Source organism: Geotrypetes seraphini, chromosome 1 (assembly GCF_902459505.1).
Source record: "Geotrypetes seraphini chromosome 1, aGeoSer1.1, whole genome shotgun sequence".
Lineage (NCBI taxonomy): Eukaryota > Metazoa > Chordata > Amphibia > Gymnophiona > Dermophiidae > Geotrypetes > Geotrypetes seraphini.
The window spans coordinates 254700645-254722120 of NC_047084.1; the positions used below are offsets into that span (position 1 = coordinate 254700645).

At 41.3% G+C, this 21476-nt stretch overlaps 1 protein-coding gene across 1 annotated transcript in view; it reads right to left on the reverse strand.

The window, feature by feature from the left end:
- C1H4orf50 (chromosome 1 C4orf50 homolog) overlaps nucleotides 1–21476 on the reverse strand; it is a 120485-nt gene that overhangs the window by 68142 nt on the left and 30867 nt on the right. The window contains exons 8-10 of the mRNA XM_033959513.1: nucleotides 11369–11508; nucleotides 2784–5546; nucleotides 856–1032 (exon numbers count right to left, since the gene is read on the reverse strand). Coding sequence (XP_033815404.1) covers nucleotides 856–1032; nucleotides 2784–5546; nucleotides 11369–11508 — 3080 coding nt within the window. The remainder of the gene's footprint in view (nucleotides 1–855; nucleotides 1033–2783; nucleotides 5547–11368; nucleotides 11509–21476) is intronic.

Genomic DNA, 21476 nt, shown 5'->3' on the forward strand with positions numbered 1-21476 from the left:
TTTAACGTGCACAGAATTGCCGCACACGCTAAACTCGCGCTACGCGGCTAGAACTAATGCCAGCTCAATGCTGGCGTTAGCGTCTAGTGCAGGGGTAGGCAATTCCAGTCCTCGAGAGCCGGAGCCATATGTACGAGATGGATTTGCATGCACTGCCTCCTTGAGATGCAAATCTATCTCATGCATATTTATTGTGGATATCCTGAAAACCTGACCTGGCTCCAGCTCTCGAGGACCGGAATTGCCTACCCCTGGTCTAGTGCATTCAGCAATCCTGCGCAGCTTAGATTCGCAGCTTGATATCGCAGCTTAATTTCCTTTTTTGGCTGCCACCACACATTGGGTGGAAGGTTTCAGCGTATTGTCTACAATGATAACCCAGATCTTTTTCTTGAGCGCTGAACCCCAAGGTGGACCCCAGCATCCAGTAACTATGATTTGGATTATTCTTCCCAGTGTGTATCACTTTGCATTTGTCCACATTAAATTTCCTAAGATCTTCCTGCAATTTTTTTTTACCCCAGTGCAATTTTCTTATAGCCCATTCTGCATGTAAAATATACGGCCTCTTTTACAAAGGCGTGCTAGCTGCTGCGCTGCGCTAACGGCCCTGAAGCCCATAGAGATTTAAAGGGCTTCGGGGCTATTGTTGCGCGGCTTTGTAAAAAAAGCCGATAGTTTACACAAGAAAAATACTTTATATAAAATTGCCTCCTTTCTGAGCAGATTTCTATAACCATCTGTGTTATTATTCAATGGTGGGTATTGTAAATTAGATGTAAACAAAATAAATTAAAAAGCTGCTATTTTTTTCTTGACCGAATTAGAATGAGAATCAGAGCTGCTATGCTGTACCTTGTCAGTGAGTTGAGCCCGGAGAGCTGCCACTTCTGTTTGAATATCCCGAAGCTGCTTCTGTAAATCATCCTGGTCCTTGAGCTGGGATTTCAAGGTCAGCACTTGCTGCTGTAGGACTTTATTGAATTCTGTACACTCCTTCCGTTTCTGGGCTGTGTCCTCTGTTCCTTTGAACTGCAACATGGAATGAGAAGAAATAGCAAAAACAACAACAAAAAAGCTCCATGCACTAAAATTCCCAGCAGATACTGCAGCTTATCTTCTGACCTCCAAACTTTGTATGTGGCGCCTAAAGTTGTGTGCATGCGTCATGCACGTAGGTGATGTATGCACACAACTTAATTGATTAAGTGGCCTAATCAGCCCAGATAATTGGCAATTAACACATATATGGTAGTAACTGATGTTAATTGGAGTTAACTGAAAGTTTGTGTGCATAGCACAGTGCCATGCATTATGTCCAGAGGTCATTTCTAAAAGTAAGCGTGGTTAGGGACGGATCATAAGAACATAAGAGTTGCCATACTGGACAGATCGAAGGTCCATCAAGCCCAGTATCCTGTTTGCAACCGGAATAGGAATGATAATTAACAATTCTATGTGTACAGTGTGCGTTGTGTTTTTTTTAAAATTTTATTGTTGGTAGATCATTTTGACTTGGTCATTTTAAAAGTAGCTCGCGTGTGGACACCCCTGGTATAATAGATTACTTTTATCAAGGACACCAAAGGACACCGAAATTGTAGGTTTTATTCAATTGTTCACAAATGCATTTTGGAAAGTCTTGTGCAGTTAATTAATTGGGTCCTTTTTGGATGAAATATCAATACCATTTTAAATTCTGCCTCTTGTCTAGCCAACCAGTTTGAGGCTTTGCTCATAAGTGGGAACTGAGGTTTACAACTATTTCATGATACACACATTACTTAAATGCTAGCACGTTTCCCCTAATCAAAGGGGTAGAAAACAAAAAATTAAGTTTTTCTTAATATAGTGCTATTTGTCATGCTCTATAAAAATGTTATGTTCTATAAAATGTTCTTAGGATCTTTTGAGACGCGAGTGGCGTCCGTATGAGAGTGTGATCGGATTTGTTTACACCCTGAGGCAGCTTGACAGTGAAACGCTGGCCATCGTTGGTGTTCCGATCCTTAAGGAGAAAGTTAAGTTATTATTATCTTCTTCTACATCACTCAATTCTGAAAGCAATTTTTTGACACATTGCTATGACCATTACAGTAGGAGGTTTTATGCCAGTGAAGTGATCGCCTGAACACCGTTATTCCACCATTGTGGAGGTGGGTGGGCCCCTGTCTGAGGCTTTTTCCTCCGCTTTGCTTGTGTCTTTTGTTCAATATACCTTCAATATTTCCTTTTGGTGAAAGTGTTTTTTGTGATGTTCTATAAAATGTACACCTTTTGTGCAATGTAAAAACTTTTGCATAGTCAAGGTTTTACTGAATGCCAACTCATGCATGAAATGAACCTGGCATCCAGAAAAGGTGGCTCTTGTTATTTTCTGGTTTTCATCAACATCCGATTTTTACTACCTGCACAGAATAATTTTTTGCCTTTTTTGAGGTTTCGAGGTCTTCTTTCGAATTAATATCTATGGGCTCCTTTTACAAAGGTGCATTAGGGCTTTAACGCGCAGACTAGCGCGTGCTGAGTTGCCCCATGTGCTAGACCTTAGCGCCAGCATTGAGCTGGCATTAGTTCTAGAAGCAAAGCGCGGGTTTAGCAGGCGCTAAAATCCTGCTTGCGCTAAAAACGCTAGCGCACCTTAGTAAAAGGAGCCCAATGATTTGGCTACTATCTTTCATTTTTTCTTAATATGCTCGTTGACGTTTTCCTGTTTTGAACATTTGCTCTTCTATGCATGACATGCCTACTTTCACTTTGGGATTATTTTGGGAATCTGGTACCTGAACACCTTTCTCATCTGTCGCATTCCTGTCATCCAGCTTTTTGATTGTTTCCAATAGCTGTTCTTTTTCTTTTCTGAAGAGCTCCACTTGATTGACGAGCAAGGTGCTATCTGCCTCCATTTCATATATTTTGTGTAGTAGAGTTTCATTTTCTCTCTTGAGACTCTGCATCATGTCTTCCAAGCCTGACACTGTATCTTGTATCAGACCTTCATAGCTGCTTTCCAAATCAGAGATCACTTCCCTCAGTTCACAATTTTCTGAAATAGCATTCTGAGTGATTTCATCAGATGTCTTTAGTCTTTCGGAAGTCTCCACACGGAATCTGTGAAATTTATTTTTCAGGCTATTATTTCCCTTTTTCAGTTTTGAAATCACTGTTCCAGATTTTTTGTTGCACTGCTGAAGCTCAGTAATCTTTGTTATATGTTTATTTCTTTCAGCGGAGAGATCAGATACATTTCTCAAGAAACATTCCTTCTCTTTTTCCAGTTCAGCAATTGTTTGACAATACCCGTCTTTTTCATCTTTTAGTGCACATATATTTTTTAAATATGCATCCTTCTCTTGTAAGAGTTCATATATTTGTTTCAAGTACCTGTCTCTCTCCTCATTAAGATCTGAAACTAGTTGAGAATCTGTGATCTCGTCCTCTGGTATAGTGATTTCCATGCAAAGCTTAGTTGATTCTGGCAGCATTGACACCTTTCCAGTGCTCTCAGCCTTTTCTACTAAATCATAGCATTTATTGAAAAAGACATTATTCGCTTGCTCTGTTATAAGTATTTTGCTGGGGCAGTGAATCTTTTTTCCTGCTACATCGAAAGCATTTTGCTGATAACATTCAACACAGGTTTCATCCACTGGCAATAATGTCTGGGCACTGTCAACTTTTATTTCATCTGATGCCAACACGTTTTGGGAACATTTCTCTCCCTCTGTTTCCAGGTCGTTTACTTCTTGAAACAACCCCTTATTCTCTTTTTCTCGTGCATCCACTTTCAGTGAAAAAATATTATTCTGTTTCTCTAAAATGGACATTTTCTGAGAAGAGTTATTAGACTTTCTGTGCAGCACATCTAATGCCTCTGAACAACTCTGCCACTTTTCTTCTTGGAAATAGGTTTGCCGCAAATGGTTATCATCTTCTTGCTTCAAAACAGTTGTTTTCTGACGGTACTCTTCTTCTCCCAGAGATGAATTTTCAGAGCATGTATCATTTTTTGGTTCTAGTATAGGCTCTGCATTTTTGCATCCAGTTTTCTCTAGTTCCAAAGGTTTTTGATTCAAGGTACCTGGTTCCTTACCTATCATTAACACAGAATTGTGTTCATTTTCTTGCATTCCAACTATCCCTTGGCACCATGTGTTCCTCTCATTCCGCTCACATTGCAAAGAATTTTTAGTTCCTTTTATATCATAGCTTTTTCCATAACTCATTAGATCTTTTAAGTTTGATGGGTCTGTTAACTTCTCTTCACCTTTATCAGGGATTTTTTGTACGCATTCTTGGTTTGTATGAACAGTCGTAGAAATTGTTAAATGGGAGTCTTGTCCTTTTCTGAGTGAAGAAACTTCCTCAGGGCATTGCTTTTTGTCTTCTAGGCCAGATTTTTCCTGAGAAGACTGAGCATTTTTGCAACCAGTTTTCTCTAGTTCCAAAGGTTTTTGATTCAAGGTACCTGGTTCCTTACCTATTATTAACACAGAATTGTGTTCATTTTCTTGCATTCCAACCATCCCTTGGCACCATGTGTTCCTCTCATTCCCCTCACATTGCAAAGAATTTTTAGTTCCTTTTATATCATAGCTTTTTCCACAACTCATTAGATCTTTTAAGTTTGATGGGCCTGTTAACTTCTCTTCACCTTTGTCAGGGATTTTTTGTACACATTCTTGGTTTGTATGAAGAATCGTAGAAATTGTTAAATGGGAGTCTTGTCCTTTTCTGAGTGAAGAAACTTCCCGAGGGCACTGCTTTTTGTCTTCTAGGCCAGATTTTTCCTGACAAGACTGAGCACTTTCTTTGAGAGGCTGAAATTCAACAATCTGCTTCTCAAATTCATTTGCTCTATTTTGCCCAATTGTAACCAAAAGCACGTCATTCTCTTGGTTAAGAAGATTGTTTTCCTTGCTCTGAAGCATCTTCTGTTCGTCGTTTACTACCGTTTGAGAATTTTGTACTAAAATTAGTATCTGATGTTTTGCTTCCTGCAGTTCTTCCTGCAGTATTTTCTTATCCTCCGAGGACTGTTGTAGCTCTTTTTCTTTAGTTACCAAGTATTTCTCCAGTTGGTATTTTTTAACCTGGAGTTTTACAGTTTCTATTTCTAGGGAATAAATTATTTCATGTAGAGCCTTCATGTCCTTGTCAGAAGATACGCCTTTCAACTGTTGACAAGTGTTTTTAGAAATGCATGCCTTTGGTTTGCTGCTTACATTCTTTTGATTTATACTTAAAGATTTATCTATGAGTGGAGTAAATTCTGATCCAACACTTGGTGTCTTATTTTTTTCAAGTTTTAGCAAGTATAGATGAGGTTGATTCATACTAGTCAGCACTGAAACAGGTATGAGATTGCTAGTACGTTGTGGGAAGAATGAGGAATTGTTAGCTTTGGCGTCTTTAATTTTCCCCTCTGTGTTGAGCATCTGCAATGAAGACAAGGGGAACTCTTCTATTTCAGAGTGGTTAGTAGCGCACCCAAGTTGACAAGTGAACTCCTTTTTGCCATCTGATCTCTGCGTACCAAATATGACCTGGGTAATAAAGAAAATATATTACTTTGTACAATTAAATAAATGTGATAATTCTTTTAAAATACACATTGAAGTCGATATTCAACCAGTGGTAATTAGTGTTTTGCTAACCACTTCTAGTACTAAAGTTGGAAACTGAATGCTGGTCCATGACAGGGCACCAGCATTGAATTTCCAAGTTTGGGGACTGGCTAGTACATAGCCGGTTAATTCAACACTCAATTAGCTATGGGTTACCACTTAAAGATAGAACCGACTTTTATGCTGTTAACTTGGCCAGTTAAGTTCTGAATATTGTCACTTAACTGACCAAGTGCCAACTCCACCCCAGAGCAACCCCAAAATAGTGAGTTTTGAGTTTGGCGTTAACTGGTTATTATTAGCTCACTAACCAGAAATATGCCACTCAATGACCCTAAGCAGGTGATTTAACCAGCCAGGAGCAATTCTGGCTGGTTAAATCATACTGAGTTAGAGAATGACATGAGATCTCAATCTTCCCTTTCCATCCCCACAAGTTCTGTCCCTGTCCCATTCCTGCAGGCCTGGATTCTAGTAATGGCATCCCGAAGTTAGGCAATGGTAGGCGTCCTACCACTGTCCCACTAACTAATCATGATGCTGCATTAAAAATAAAAAAAATTTTGATGTGGTGAATGGTGCCTATTTTAAAAGGCGCCCTTCGTGCACCTAAGGAAGCATCTAGGCATGCCTAAGGACACCTGAGGCTGGCATGAGCATAGTTTACACAGGAAGTGGCCTTAGGCATCCTTAGACGATCCTAGGTGCCTAAAGCATTCGATAGCGTACCACACCGCAGGTTACTGAGCAAGATGAGTTCTATAGGATTAGGTAACACATTGACGAAATGGGTTGGGAGCTGGCTTGGAGGTAGGCTCCAAAGGGTGGTGGTGAACGGCACCCCCTCCGAAATGACGGAGGTGATTAGTGGAGTACCACAGGGCTCAGTCTTGGGCCCAATCCTATTCAACATCTTTATAAGAGACTTGGCAGAAGGGCTTCGAGGTAAAATAACATTATTCGCCGATGACGCCAAACTGAGTAATGTAGTGGGCAAATGCACAACAGACGAAGATTCAGTGCCCGACAACATGATGCACGACCTACTCCTACTGGAGCGATGGTCTAGGACATGGCAACTCAACTTCAATGCCAAAAAATGCAAAGTTATGCACCTGGGCAGCCAGAATCCATGCAAGTCTTATACCCTTAATGGCGAGATCCTAGCAAAAACGGTAGCAGAACGAGACTTGGGGATAATCGTCAGTGAGAACATGAAGTCTGCCAATCAAGTGGAGCAGGCTTCGTCCAAGGCAAGACAAATCATGGGCTGCATACGAAGGGGTTTCGTCAGTCGTAAGGCGGAAGTCATTATGCCATTGTATAGATCCATGGTGAGGCCCCACCTGGAATACTGTGTGCAATTCTGGAGGCCGCATTATTGCAAGGATGTGCTGAGACTGGAGTCGGTGCAAAGAATGGCCACCCGGATGGTCTCGGGACTCAAGGATCTACCATACGAAAAACGGCTTGACAAATTACAGCTATACTCGCTCGAGGAGCACAGAGAGAGGGGGGACATGATCGAGACGTTCAAGTATCTTACGGGCCGCATCGAGGCGGAGGAAGATATCTTCTTTTTCAAGGGTCCCACGACAACAAGAGGGCATCCGTTGAAAATCAGGGGCGGGAAACTACGAGGTGACACCAGGAAATTCTTTTTCACTGAAAGAGTGGTTGATCGCTGGAATAGTCTTCCACTACAGGTGATTGAGGCCAGCAGCGTGCCTGATTTTAAGGCCAAATGGGATCGGCACATGGGATCTCTTCACAGGGCAAAGGTAGGGGAGGGACATTAATGTGGGCAGACTAGATGGGCCGTGGGCCCTTATCTGCCGTCTATTTCTATGTTTCTATGTTTCTATGTTAAATGTAGGCCTGTAAAATGCTGGCCTACATATAAGGCGCCTGTTTTAAAAACAGTTGCGATTCTATGAACGGCACCAATGCATGATTGACACAAGATCGGTGGATGTTTTTAGCCAGCCGCCAATACCAATGCCGTTTATAGAATCTGGAGTGCAAGCTCTACCTTAACCACACAAGCCTCAAACATTTACGAAAAGTATTCAAGGCTTGAGCAAATGAGGACAGAGCTTGCAGGAATGGGACAGGGGCAGAGTTTGTGGGTTTGGGATGGGGATAAACAGATCCTGTGGAGATGGATCCCCGTGCCATTCTCTATACCGAATATCGATTCGTTCAGGAAAATGAATTCTACCTCAAATACGATCGCTTTATTGTGGATTTATCTCTTTATTAAACAATCATTTCTTCAGTAGTTTGATGATGAGTACTAGAGTGTATGCAAACATGATCACAAATGTGCACCATCACAGAGACTTATGCTCTTTTACATGTACACAGACCCTACTTAAGCACTTCTCCCAATCTGAATACATTTAATCAATCTCATCATTTTTAGAACCATGACATAACCCCTCTACCTTACACTTTTCCCAACTACTCCATGTCTCCCAGTCTTTTTTTTTTTTCCAATATCATATAATATTTGACTTCTGTCATTATTTAGAACCTAAGGGACTCTGTTCACTACATATATATATATATATATATACAGTATATATAAATATATATATATATACATATACAGTGGTGCCTCGCACAGCGAACGCTGCGCACAACGAACTTTATGTCTTGATTCGTACAACGGACTTCGTTTCACACAACGAAGTCCGGGGTTCCTGCGGGGTTGGATCGCAGCGGGGTTGGTCGAGCCGCGAGGGTAGTCTCCTTCTCCTTACCTGCCCTGTCGCAGCACACAGCCGAACGGAAATCTTCCCGATGTCAGCGCTGACGTCGGAGGGAGGGCTTAAGCAAAGCCCTCCCTTCCTCCGACGTCAGCGCTGACATCAGGAAGACTTCCGTTCGGCTGTGTGCGGCTGCGGCAGGGCAGGTAGGAAGAAGGCAATGGCGAACGAAAGAGGGGGGAGGGAGCGGTCCGCCCCGAAGAATGTGCACAGCTGGTCAGGTCCCCCGATCGACCGACAACAGGCCCGGCCGACAAACCTCCCTGCCCTGTAGCCGCGAATCTAAATTACCTCTTACAGCAGCTTCAATAATCCAGCTGCTGTAAGAAGGTAATTTAGATTCGCGGCTACAGGACAGGGAGATTTGTCCGACCGGGCCTGTTCTGTTGTCGGTCGGGTGCAAAAGCGCCACAAAGGTGGAGGCAGGGAGGGAGGAAAGGTGGAGTGGAGAAGAAAAGACGCTTAAGGGGGGAGAAGGCCGCTGAAAGCACATGTTGGAGCAGGGGATGAGAGGGAGGGAGAGAAGGGGAAATATTGGACAAGGGCAGAAGGGATGCTAAATCATAGGGTGACAGGCAGAGAGAACAACAGGAAAAAGAGTGGAAGCAATCTTGAACCCTGAGGGTGAGGGCAGAGAGAGGTGGTGAGATGATTGATCATGGGGAGAGGGACAAAAGGGAATAGAGATGGGATAGGAAGATAGTGGAAGTAAAAGGACAGGGAGATGTATGTTTTTAGATGTATCTAAATAAAAATAATAACAAAAAATTTATCTTTTTTATGTCATCTTAGCATATTTTATGCTGCAGAACGAATTATTTTTTTTTACATGTATTCCTATGGGAAAACGCGTTTCACATAACGAACGTTTCACATAACAAACTTGCTCCTGGAACCAATTAAGTTCGTTGTGTGAGGCACCACTGTATATATATATATATATATATATATATATATATATATTTATATACAGTATATGTATGTGTGTTATTCAGGGTTTATACCACTATGGGATTTAATAAATTGTGGAACTTAGGTATCACACTTTTATGAATCCCGTGGAATTTTCTTTTGGTAAAATGGTACTTTTATATGCTGTTTTATCGCAGAATAGAGCCATCCTTCAATATTTATAGTATATATAAAGAGAATCTCACTCTTTACACCAAAACAGTTCACTCCAACTTAGATAGTATAGTAGCGCTGGATAATATATCAGCGTTTTATAAATTCTTTCTTAGTCCAGTTTCTTTCTTTGAATAGCTGGTTATACTAGGAGAAGCTATGCTGTAATGTCCAGTTCCCCCGACCTTGACAAAGTTCGGCAAAACGCGTCAGGAAGGGGAATGGATTTTGAATAAGCTAAGTCTATTATTTATTATATTTATATAAAATAATTGAAATAAGTAAATAGTTGGGAAATAGTACTTGGAATCATGAAGAATCCCATCACCTGTATCTATTGATAAGGGTGGATATCTGAATTCCTAAGATGTAAAGAAACTGGACTAAGAAAGAATTTATAAATCACTGATATATTATCCAGCGCTACTATACTATCTAAGTTGGAGTGAACTGTTTTATCGCAGAATATACACCAAAGCACCCCCACATAATGATCTGCTTCTCAAGGTTCTGCCACTCCAGCAGCCATTAAAGATATGTGTCACATTAAGCCTCACCACATTGCTGATAACTTGTCCCCTCCTGTTTACCCAATTATTGGTCAAATGATTCTTCTGGTGTCAAGCATGACTCCTACTCTTTTCTGGCTCACCAACATTATCTGTCTAGGGCACAGGTGTCAAACTCAAGGCCCACAGGCCGGATCCAGCCCGCCTGGTCGTTTTATGCGGCCCGCGGTGTGATGCAGTGTTTTCATTGCCGCCCCATGTTATCTTGGTCCTGTATTTGCATAGGGGTTATCTGTGTTCTGGTAGGAATGAATGTTGAGAAGCATACAGTGTGCTTTGTGTAGTTTAATTTTGTGGTTAACCATTATGTGTTGTTAATAAGCTTATATTGTGTGTATATACATGAAAAATGAATGGAAAAAATGGTGTTACAATTAGTACTATTATGGGGGCAGGGTCTGGGGTGGAGAATGGGCGGGGTCTGGCCCGCGATGTAGCCTGTGTTTTGGATTTCGGCCCCTTAATATGACTGAGTTTGACACCCCTGGTCTAGGGCAAGGGCAAGCAAATTTTTTTAAAGACAGGGCTACATTAGTAAAAATGCTTATTATAGATGCTCTAGCTGGGTTTTACATGTGCATAGTCATTTATATTGCATAAACATTTAAGAGGGGAAGTTGTCAATGTGGGCTACTGTTAAAACAGGTTATTTTACTGTTAACCCAGATTATTAGTAACTAGGACTCATTGACAAAATGAGACCTGTGCTAAAATAGCAGGGTTTGTTGTTTTGTTTTGTAAAACAACCCATCTTAACAGTAGCCCACATTGATAACTTTTCCCCTTAGTGGTAAAATAAATCATCTTAGGTGGGAAGTTATCAAAGTCATGCCATTTTAACATAGGTTCTTAACAAATAAAATGGGGCCCTGTGCTAAAATAGGATATAATAACCCATATTAGGGGGAAGTTCTCAATGTAGGCTACTGTTAAGTTGACTTATTTTACCTCAAGACATGCTATTTAAGCGTGACTTGTGGTAAAATAACCAATTTTAATAGCAGCCTATATTGATAATTTTACCCCAAAGTTGGATTTTTGTTTACCACATGTGGGATTATTTTACCACATGTTTGGATATTTCAGCACAGCTTCTGTATTTATCCACAAAAAAAGTTGTCCCTTTCAAATAAATTCTGTTCTGGGCATTTTGTTTTGGACGAAAGAAAAGCGGAGAAGGTGGGGTGGAGGAAGTGGGGTGGGACGTCTGAACTGCACGAATGTGCTGATCATCTGGCTGTGTTTTAATTAACAGGGTAGTCAATAAGTCTCCTACCTGTTCATTAGCAACAGCGCTCATTTTCTCAGTGAATCCTGCAATGGCACTAGGATTGCATTTAAATGTTAGACGGTGAATGTCCCTCTGTAATGCAGTCACATTACTACGATAACAAGAACCATTTCCGGATGCTTTCTCTGTTATGACAGATAGCAAACAACCATATAAATATATATATATTAACTGGCAAAAGACAGCTAAATACTATAGATGCATGCACCAAAAGAAGTAGGACCTGATATTCAGGGGAAAAAAAAGCTCCTAAATTTATGCTTCTAAGTTAGGTTCCTAAATTTGTGATTAATTTCCAGTCAAACTTAGGAGCCTAAATTATCAGCTGAAATTCATCTTAATTTAGGAGCTTAGAAGCTATAGGCTTGCCATTCATTTGCCTCACTTAATGAGCCTAATTTATAAGCCCAGTGCTGAAAATTAAAATGCTGTACGTGCCGGCCTCGGCTCCCTTCTGACATCATTTCCTGGTCATGGGACCAGGATGTGATGTCAGAAGAGAGCCGAGGCTGATATAAGCAGTAGGTGGAAGATGCTATTTGCGCCGGCGAACATTTCAAGAGGAATGTGGGGGTGGGGGGGGGCGCTAGCGACCCGAGGGGGGGCGCTAGCGAGCCAGATGGATTAGGTCGCAAGCAGCATACGCTCCGGCGATAAAATCAAATATAGAATCATAACAGCACCTATACTTGCCTAATTCCGCCTGAACTTAGCTGATTCTGCGGGGGGAAATCGCGCGGATCCATGGCGACGGGTAAGCCCTCTAAGCGCAAAAGCGCCGAGCCAGCCTCCCCTAGTAAAGCTCCCGTTGCTAAGACTGACGATGCGGCTGCGGCCGCCATCTTGGACGAGCTCCGATCCATACGGGAGCTCCTCGTGGACACCAGACAGGATATAAATGATTTGCGCTCTGATTTTGCCTCGCTAAAAGAGGACTTTGCCACCACTCAAGGAAAAGTTTCAGATTTAGAAGCTCAGATGGTGGGAGCGGAATCGACCATCAAGCATCTTCAAAAGCAAACTGCACGTATACCCGCGCTCGAAAGAGCGCTTGAGGCCGCTGACAACCCCGTGCGCCAGAACTGCTTCCATCTCCTGGGATTACCGGAGGGTCGGGAGGCCTGCGACCTCAAAGATTTCCTGGCTGCGCTCTTGCCTCAACTTTTGAAAATGAATGACGATGTCAAACTGGACTTTGATTATGCTACTCGATTACCACAACCTAATGCCATCCATAAGAAATATCCAAGACCCATCCTAGTATCTCTTTTAAAACATCACCAAGTTCTTCAAATTATGCAGCATGCAAAATTGCATGCTCCACTCACCTTTGAAGGAAATAAGATTCTCATACTGCCTGATCTGGCTAAGGAAACTGCCAAAAGAAGAAAGCTGCTCCTCTCATATCGCCCTCAGCTTAAGTCCATCGGAGCCAAATTTGGAATGTTTTACCCTGCTCGCCTTCGTGTGACCCACAATAATGTGACTAAAGATTTTCATTCCCCTTCAGTGTTAGCTGACTTCATCGAATCTGTGAATCCAACTCTGATTGATAAAACATGATAACTTATGGTGTCAATATCTTTATTAATTGGTATCACACAAATGATGCTCTGTATCATTATTTGTTTACTGCCAGGAGTGTTACTGTTCTTTTGCACTATCTCCTTCAGCTCACTGACCCACAGTATGTTTGATATTTTTCTGTTACCTTTCTATATTGCAGCAGTGCCTTATGAGCTAACCTTTGCAGGTTTTCTGTGTTTGCTGTTCTGCATTCAGAGGTTGAAAATGTATTTCACTGTTTCATCTAGTCTTTGCACTTACCTAATGATGTATTGTTATATTATAGTCATATGTCTTTAACCTGTTTTTCCCTGAACGTGAAGGGCTTCAACAACCCGATCAAACGCCACAAAATTCTACGATACACTGAAAATCACCACCCTGATGTAGTTTTTTATCAGGAGACTCACCTATCAGCACTAGAAGCCTCTAAGATTGCACCAAAATGGGCACATGCACCTATATTTTCTCCTGCCTTGGGTCGCAAAAATGGTGTTATTACCCTGATTAGGAAAAGACCAGATCTTCAAATAATTTCGTCGGCTCATGATGCAGAGGGCAGATGGATCCAAGTCAAACTGTTGATAGGCAACTCATGCTTATACCTCTATAACATCTACGCTCCTAACCAGGATTATCCAGAATTTTTTGAGTCGCTAGCCTCTGAAGTTGGCTCCTATTCAGATGGTCCCTGTGTGCTAGGTGGGGACTTTAACCTCATTCTGAGCCCAGAAAAAGACAGAAAATCATTGGTGCCGTACAAAAAATCCAAGGCATGGTATTGCCTTCAAGATCTAATCTTCCAATTGAAACTACTGGACCCTTGGCGTCTGCTATATAAAGAAGATTCTAACTTCACTTTTTTCTCTGCACCCCATGCCTCTTATTCTAGGATAGATTTCTTCTTAATTAGCTATTCATTGGTGGAGAAATTGAACACCTCAGACATCTTGACATTGGCGGTCTCGGACCATTCAGCTATTGCAGTGTCATTCCATGACCTTCTACAACCTACAACACAGAAAATGTGGCGGTTCAATTCCACTTTACTGTCTGACCAGTTGTTCGTGGAGCATGTTAATCATCACATTAAAGAATTCTTTGAGCTGAATCACGTGTGTGACACCTCGTGGCAAATCACCTGGGACGCCTTCAAATCATATATAAGAGGCCAGATTATCGCTTATGCATCAAAAAAGAGGAGAGATGACAGACAATGTTTGAGGGATCTTGAACGAAATATCTCTATACTGGAACAAGCTCACTTTGTGGACTTAACAAATCCTACCATAATTGAACAGCTTGGCAAGCTCCGATACGAATACAATCTTCAACTTAGTACTATTGCTTCCGTGGAAGTATTTCTTCAAGCGGCCTCTTACTACGCCACTAACAACAAAGCTGGACATCGACTAGCTAATTACTTGAAGATTATAACGGAAAAGACTCAAATCCCCGCTTTATGCACAGATACTGATGTTACGTTGACGGACAGTATGGAAATATGCAACCATTTTCAAGATTACTATAAGCTGCTGTACTCTACGGAGATGCCGAATCAATGTCAAATTCAGGAATACCTAAACAAGATTACTGGTCCGAAGCTAGATGCCCAAGATAATATTACCCTCGCTCAACCTTTTCAACTATCCCAACTAACTGAAACACTACAGTCTATGGCTAAACGAAAAGCTCCAGGGCCAGATGGCCTAACGGTCAAATTTTATCTGGCATTTCGAACGCTTCTCCTCCCAATACTGTTGGAATACTTTCAATCTCTCATACAACAAGGTTTTGCCAAGGGCTCATTTACTGAGGCTGTGATTATTGTCATTCCGAAGCCTGACAAAGACCCACAGAGAGTACAAAACTACCGTCCTCTCTCGCTCATCAATATAGATGCCAAATTATATGCCAAATTAATTGCTCTCCGACTGCAATCAGTTTTACCAAAACTAATCAGTATGGAACAGACTGGCTTCCTGAATGGGAGACTATCAAGTGACAACACCCGGCTCTTTTCTCATGTGTTATCGCTAGCCCCGACTTATCTGCCAGAGGGAATAACTATGTCACTGGACGCCGAAAAGGCATTCGACCGGGTGGAGTGGCCTTTTCTGTTTCAGACTTTAACATGGTTTGGCTTTCAGGAAGATTTCATCACAATGATTAGAGTCTTATACTCTAATCCATCTACCCGTCTTCGTATCAATAATGTCTTTTCAGACTCCTTCACACCATCCAGAGGAACCAGGCAGGGCTGCCCCTTGTCTCCGCTTTTGTTTAACCTTGCCTTGGAACCTTTACTATTGGCTATGAGATCTGATCCCTGCATTCGAGGCCTATGTATTGATGAATTACATATCAAAATGACGGCGTACGCCGATGATGTCCAATTGTATGCCTCCTTGAACTCCCTGCCGTTTATCATCAATGCAATAACGGATTACTCCTCAGTGTCAGGCTACAAACTGAATAATTCTAAGACAGAGGTCATGTACCTGACTGGGCTTCCTTGTGGAGATGTAGTCAAACAGCTGAATCTGAAATATGCACCTGAAAAACTCAAATACTTGGGGGTATATTTTGGAGTTTCGATTGAGGAAACCTTGTCACTGAATACAACACTTATACTACAGATAATCAACTCCACCACTTCGAGATGGTCACCTCTCAAATTATCTTGGTGGGGTCGTCTAGACTCTCTGAAAATGGTGTTGATCCCGAAAATCATATACGTATTATCAATGATACCTGCTCTTTTTCCTTTACCTACATATAAGAAATTCGAATCGCATATGTCTCAATACTTATTAAGAAAGTTCCGCGTATAGCGTTAAAAAAGCTGAAATGTCCTAAAGAACGTGGTGGGGTGAACTTTCCTGACCTGTATTGTTATCACCTGGCTTTCCTATGCAGGCAAGGTTCACATTGGTTGGCGGAACCGGGAGATGACCCCCTCCCTATCTGGCTGAAGTTGGAACGCAAATTATATGATGCACAGTACCTGAAATTTTTATCGTTTCTGCGGCCTGATCATGCTACATCGATGAGCCCAATTCTCAATGCAACCAGGACAGCCATTCAAATAGTGGATGATCTTGCTCCTTCTCCTTGGAGAACCACTCTGTCAGTACCCATCTGGCGCAATCCTCATCTGAAAATACAAGGTCAATACATCGAATGGAAGACGTGGCGTCGTCTGGGTTTGTGGACCATTCAACAACTTAGAGATGCTGACTGCTTCTTATCTTTTCACAGGTTAGCTATGACATATGGCCTACCAGCATCTCAACATTTCCAATGGTTGCAGTTAACACACTGTCTAACCGATTACCTCAAACACACCTCACTCTCAAAGGACCAACCTACCATCCTACAATGGGTGACCCAGTTTCACTCTCTTCCAGGGCAAGCTTCCAGCTGGTACAAACTGATACACAAGAAAAGATTCTCCTCCCCTGCCGCATTATATGACATTTGGGCTCAAGATGTCCTTCAACCAGAGTGTATTCCTGATTGGGAGAATATATGGTTGACGTCCTTCAAAGCGATGAAATCCTCGGCGATGTTACAACTAATCCTTTTTCTCTATCACAGAGTGTATTGACTCCAGGCAAATTACATAAAATTGACTCTTCCATCTCAGATAAATGCTGGTCCTGCTCAACGCAAGTTGGTACTTATAAACATATGATATACCATTGTTCCTTTTTACAACATTTCTGGAATGAGATTTGGATTACTATTTGTAAGATACTTCACATTGACGAACCCATTTCTTATCAGACCATTATTTATGGGGCTTCTGTGCTTAAAACACAATTGGATAAATTTGAGTCTAGACTACTTGCATGTTTAATTTTAATTGCCTTCAAGTCTATTTTGTCCTCCTGGAAAGATTTCTCAGTTCTTTCTCATGTCCACTGGTGGAACTCAGTTTGTTTATACTCTAAGTTTGAGAAAATAGCGGCAGAGAAAACTAACTCTCTTCCGACCTTCCTGAAAGTATGGACTCCTGTAATGGACTACTGTTTGTATTAATTATTTAACTATTTGATATATTACACTGAAGCCTTTAGGGTTTATATGACATTTAACACACGTTTCATTTTTGACCTACTTTACCTGCTAGGTACTTACGTATATGTTTTGGTTCCCCTATTCTTGGTAACTGCTAATTTTTACTCAGATGGATATGGACTGTACCTTTTCTGCTGTTGTACAAGTTGTTTATGTTCTGGTTCTATTATGTTTTCTAAAAACTTTCAATAAAAAGATTGAACTGAAAAAAAAAAGAGGAATGTGGGGGTGGGGAAGGGGGGTGCACAGTGCAGCAGGGAAAAGGAGGAGGCACAAGGTGCCAGTGGCATACCTAGCTTATGTGAGACCTGGGGCCCATCATTTTTTATACACCCCCCGTCCCTCTGTATGAAAACTTGCTTTTTAGTAACAATCTACACGTCACACAAGAGTGTACCTAGGAAAAGACAACATCTTACATACTGCAGTAGAACATCAATTCACCAATTGTAAAACTAAACAAGCCAGACTAGTACAGATCGATCCTGCACAATCAATGCTAACAGAGCACCATGTCTTTCATACACACAAAACACAGAAAAACCGGCCACGGCAATAAGAGTTTCGCTGCTCATAGAATTCCTAAGAGCGTCAGAGCTGTTACCACCATGACCGGTGCTAAAAACCATGCTACAGTTTTGTATAAAGGGGGGAAGGGTAAAATAGAAATATGTAGGCAAAAGTTAAACTGAACCACCAAGAAGCTGGACTCTGCACACAATGCAACACCACAGAAACAGTGATGCATCTCACCTAATATTGTGCATAATATAAAGATAGTAGATGTAAATTTGAAAAAAACAGAGAAATAGAAACATAGAAACATTTACTCATTAACATGCCTAGGAGATATAGGGAGAACAAAATTTTAATGGATACTTGGAAAACGTTGAGATATACTAGCAATTTAACACCTATTCCAATTAATAAATCAACTAACCAATCCTTATGGATAAACTCCAAGATTAAAATCGGCGGATACCAAGTCCTCTGGAAGTACTGGATAATAGCAGGCATTCAAACTCTAAATGATGTTATTTCAGATGGTAAACTGCTTGAATTTTCACAACTGCAATATAGATTTGGTCTTAGTAAAACACAAAGTTTTAAATGGTTGCAGTTGAAGCAGGCTATTCAGGTGGGGTTCCCTGAATGGAAAACTCTTAACAATCAATATAGTCTGGAGTTCCTATGCTTCCAAGCAGACTTCCTAGGACATCAAGCCGCATTGTGGTATAAATTATTATCTGGATATTTGAATAAAAAACCAAAATGTGGTCTTAGAGATATTTGGAGCATTGAGATTAAGCATCAGATTTCTGCATCTCAATGGCCACGAATTTGGTCTTGGAGGATGAGATCTACAGGGTCAGCATCTATGAGGCAAACTTGGTTCTTTTTATTACATAGAGCATTTTGGACCCCTGTTTGTTTACAAAAATTACACAATAGAGTACATACACAAACAGAATCACATACAGTACAACAAATCGAACATGAATAAAACATAATAGTGATAATATAAAGCCTTATAAAATTACAAAGAGGCTACCAGTGCCTCGCATAAAAAAAACTATAAATCAAGTCTCATATTTCATCTTACAGAAGAGGTGTTTCATCAACGTTTTCTTAAAATTACTCAAACTTGTTTGCTGTTGTAAATATCCTGGAAGCTTATTTCATTCCCAAAAATATGCTAGCTCTAGACACAACTGGCCGCAGCTGTTCCACTGTCGGAATATGTAGGTCATTGTGAGTCACCGAGCACAACATCCGCTGTGGTTCATATGGCAGAATGCTATCCATTAAATGTTTCAGTGCCTTATTATGTATACAAAGATGCACCATGACCAGTAATTTATAAAGGATTCAATGTTCTAATTTTAAACAGTACAAAGATATATAGCATTCTGTCACATGATCACTCTTTCATAATCAAAACAGAGACAACACATTTTTCATTGGACTAATACATTTTTCAATTAGCTATCAAAGGCCAGAACCTCTAATCTCAGGTCAGTAAAGTATACTGCTGTTACAGTATCCTGTCCTGACCAGAGGAATAGGGCTTTGGTCTCTGAATTAGTCAAAAATGTATTAAATTAATATAGGGGTGTCAAACTCAATTACATTAAGGGGCCGAAATCCAAAACACAGGCTAAGTCGCGGGCCAGATCCCGCCCATTCTCCGCCCCAGACCCCGCTCCCATAATAGTACTAATTGTAACACTATATTTTCCATTCATTTTTCATGTATATACACACAATATAATCTTATTAACAACACATAATGGTTAACCACAAAATTAAACTACACAAAGCACCCTGTAAAAACATGAATAAAAATAATATTCACAAACAGATAATTAAAAATTGTCATGTGTGGGGGGTTACAGGACCAGTAACAGGACAGGAGGGGAAAAAAATAGGTAATGAAAAATACATTGAGATAAAAAAAGATGGGGGGGTTCACTTTGAAAGAAGTGTCTGGTAGAGAGACTCAAGTCTTAAGTATTAAAGGCATCCTCGGACCGAAACTGTTTTGGAGAGGGCTCTTGTTTGATATAAAGAGGAGGAACATTCCAAAATGAAGGTGCCATCATGGAGAAAATGGCTTTTCTGGTGGAATCAAAAAATTTCACGAGTGGAAGGGACTACTAACAGGTTTTGATCATTTGAATGTAGTGTCCAGGTTGAAGTATAGGGAATCAAATATTTATCGATAAAGGATGGGATGTTGGAGTGTTTGGTTTTGCAAGTGAGAAGTAGGATTTTGAAGGTAATGTGGTGTGAAATTGGAAGCCACTGTGCATCACGTAGTACAGGTGTAACATGGTTGAATTTTTGTCCATAGTATATGAGTTTAAAAGCAGAATATTGCAGTGAGATTCATATTCTATAAAGAGACTGGGCATCCCTCCTGCCGGGGATGTGTCAGAGGGAGGGAGGGTCCGATGTCTTGGGGGGTGGAGGGGTTCTGGCAGGAGGGACTGGGCATCCTCCTGCTGGGGGATGTGTCAGAGGGTGGTGGCAACAGGAGGAATTGGGCATGCCTCCTGCCGTGGACTTTTGGGGTGGGGGGGCAGCTTTGTGGATTTCATCAGGAGGGTTTGGGCATCCCTCCTGCTGGTAGTCTTTACGGGGGGGGAGGGGGAAACACAGGTTCCCTGCCACGGCCAGCAGGGAGATTCCCTGCTGCAATCAGATTAGTGGCCGCTTCTATCTGAAATGTAGACCAGCATTTTACTGGACTATATTTCAGGTGATTATTGTAGCCCTAGGGAGAAACCTAGAGTTACCTAAACTCGCCTAAGGCCACTTCCGGCCAAAACCATGCCTATGCCTAGCCTTAGGCGAGCTTAGACGGCCCTATGCACTTCCCTAGGCTCAAGAAAATGTCTACAACGTAGGAAACCCTCCTCTGGGCTTTTTGTTTTTTTAAACCTGCGTCTCGATTGGCTGACTAGACATTGGTAGGATGCCTACCGCCGCCTACAATCAGGATGTCATTTATAGAATTTTCCCCTTAGTAATTTTAAATGGGAAAGTTTTTATTATTTTTTTATTGTACATTAAAATAATTTATACAGCAAAAAGCATACAAGAAAAGTTTGGGAATGTACAGTATAAACAAATAATAGAAAAAACAATCAGGAATACATCCCAATATTCAAATCACATCATGGGGAATTGCTCAAAATCAATAGAGTGCATTATAGTAAAAGGGCCCCTGAATAGCAATGTTATCCAAATAATGCCATTGGTGACTACTGAATCCAGATCTTAAGTGTTGGCTACTACCCAAATATCAGTGCTGAAAATCTGGATTTTATTTTACGTGCCATTGCTGGCATTAAAAAAAACCCACTGACCTTACCCCCCTCTTAAACTGCGCTAGCAATTTGTAGCGCATAAAGCCGCGTTGAATGGCCTGTGCTGCTCCTGACGCTCATAGGAACTCTATATCCAAGCGACAGAAATGCAAGGGACCTGGGGAGAGGAAGAAGCGATATGGATCGCTCTGAAAAGAGAAGATGGAACTTCTATCTATGTGGGTGTAGTCTCCGACGCAATCACAGCAAATTGATAAGGATCTGATTGTGGATATCCAAAAGTTTGGAAGGAAAGAGGAGGTTCTGCTGTTGGGAGATTTCAACCTGCCGGATGCGGACTGAAATGTTCCGTCTGCGGAATCGGAAAGAAGTAGGGAGATTGTGGATGCCTTTCAAGAGGCTCTGCTCAGACAAATGATGACGAAACCCACAAGGGAAAAAGCGATATTGGATCTGGTCCTCACAAATGGAGAGAGTATCTCTAATGTTCGAGTGGGTGCTCACCTGGGAAGTAGCGATCATCAAATGATTTGGTTTGATATAATGGCTAAAGTGGAGAGCGGCCGCATGTTATTTAAAGTCCTAGATTTCAAATGTACAGACTTTAATGC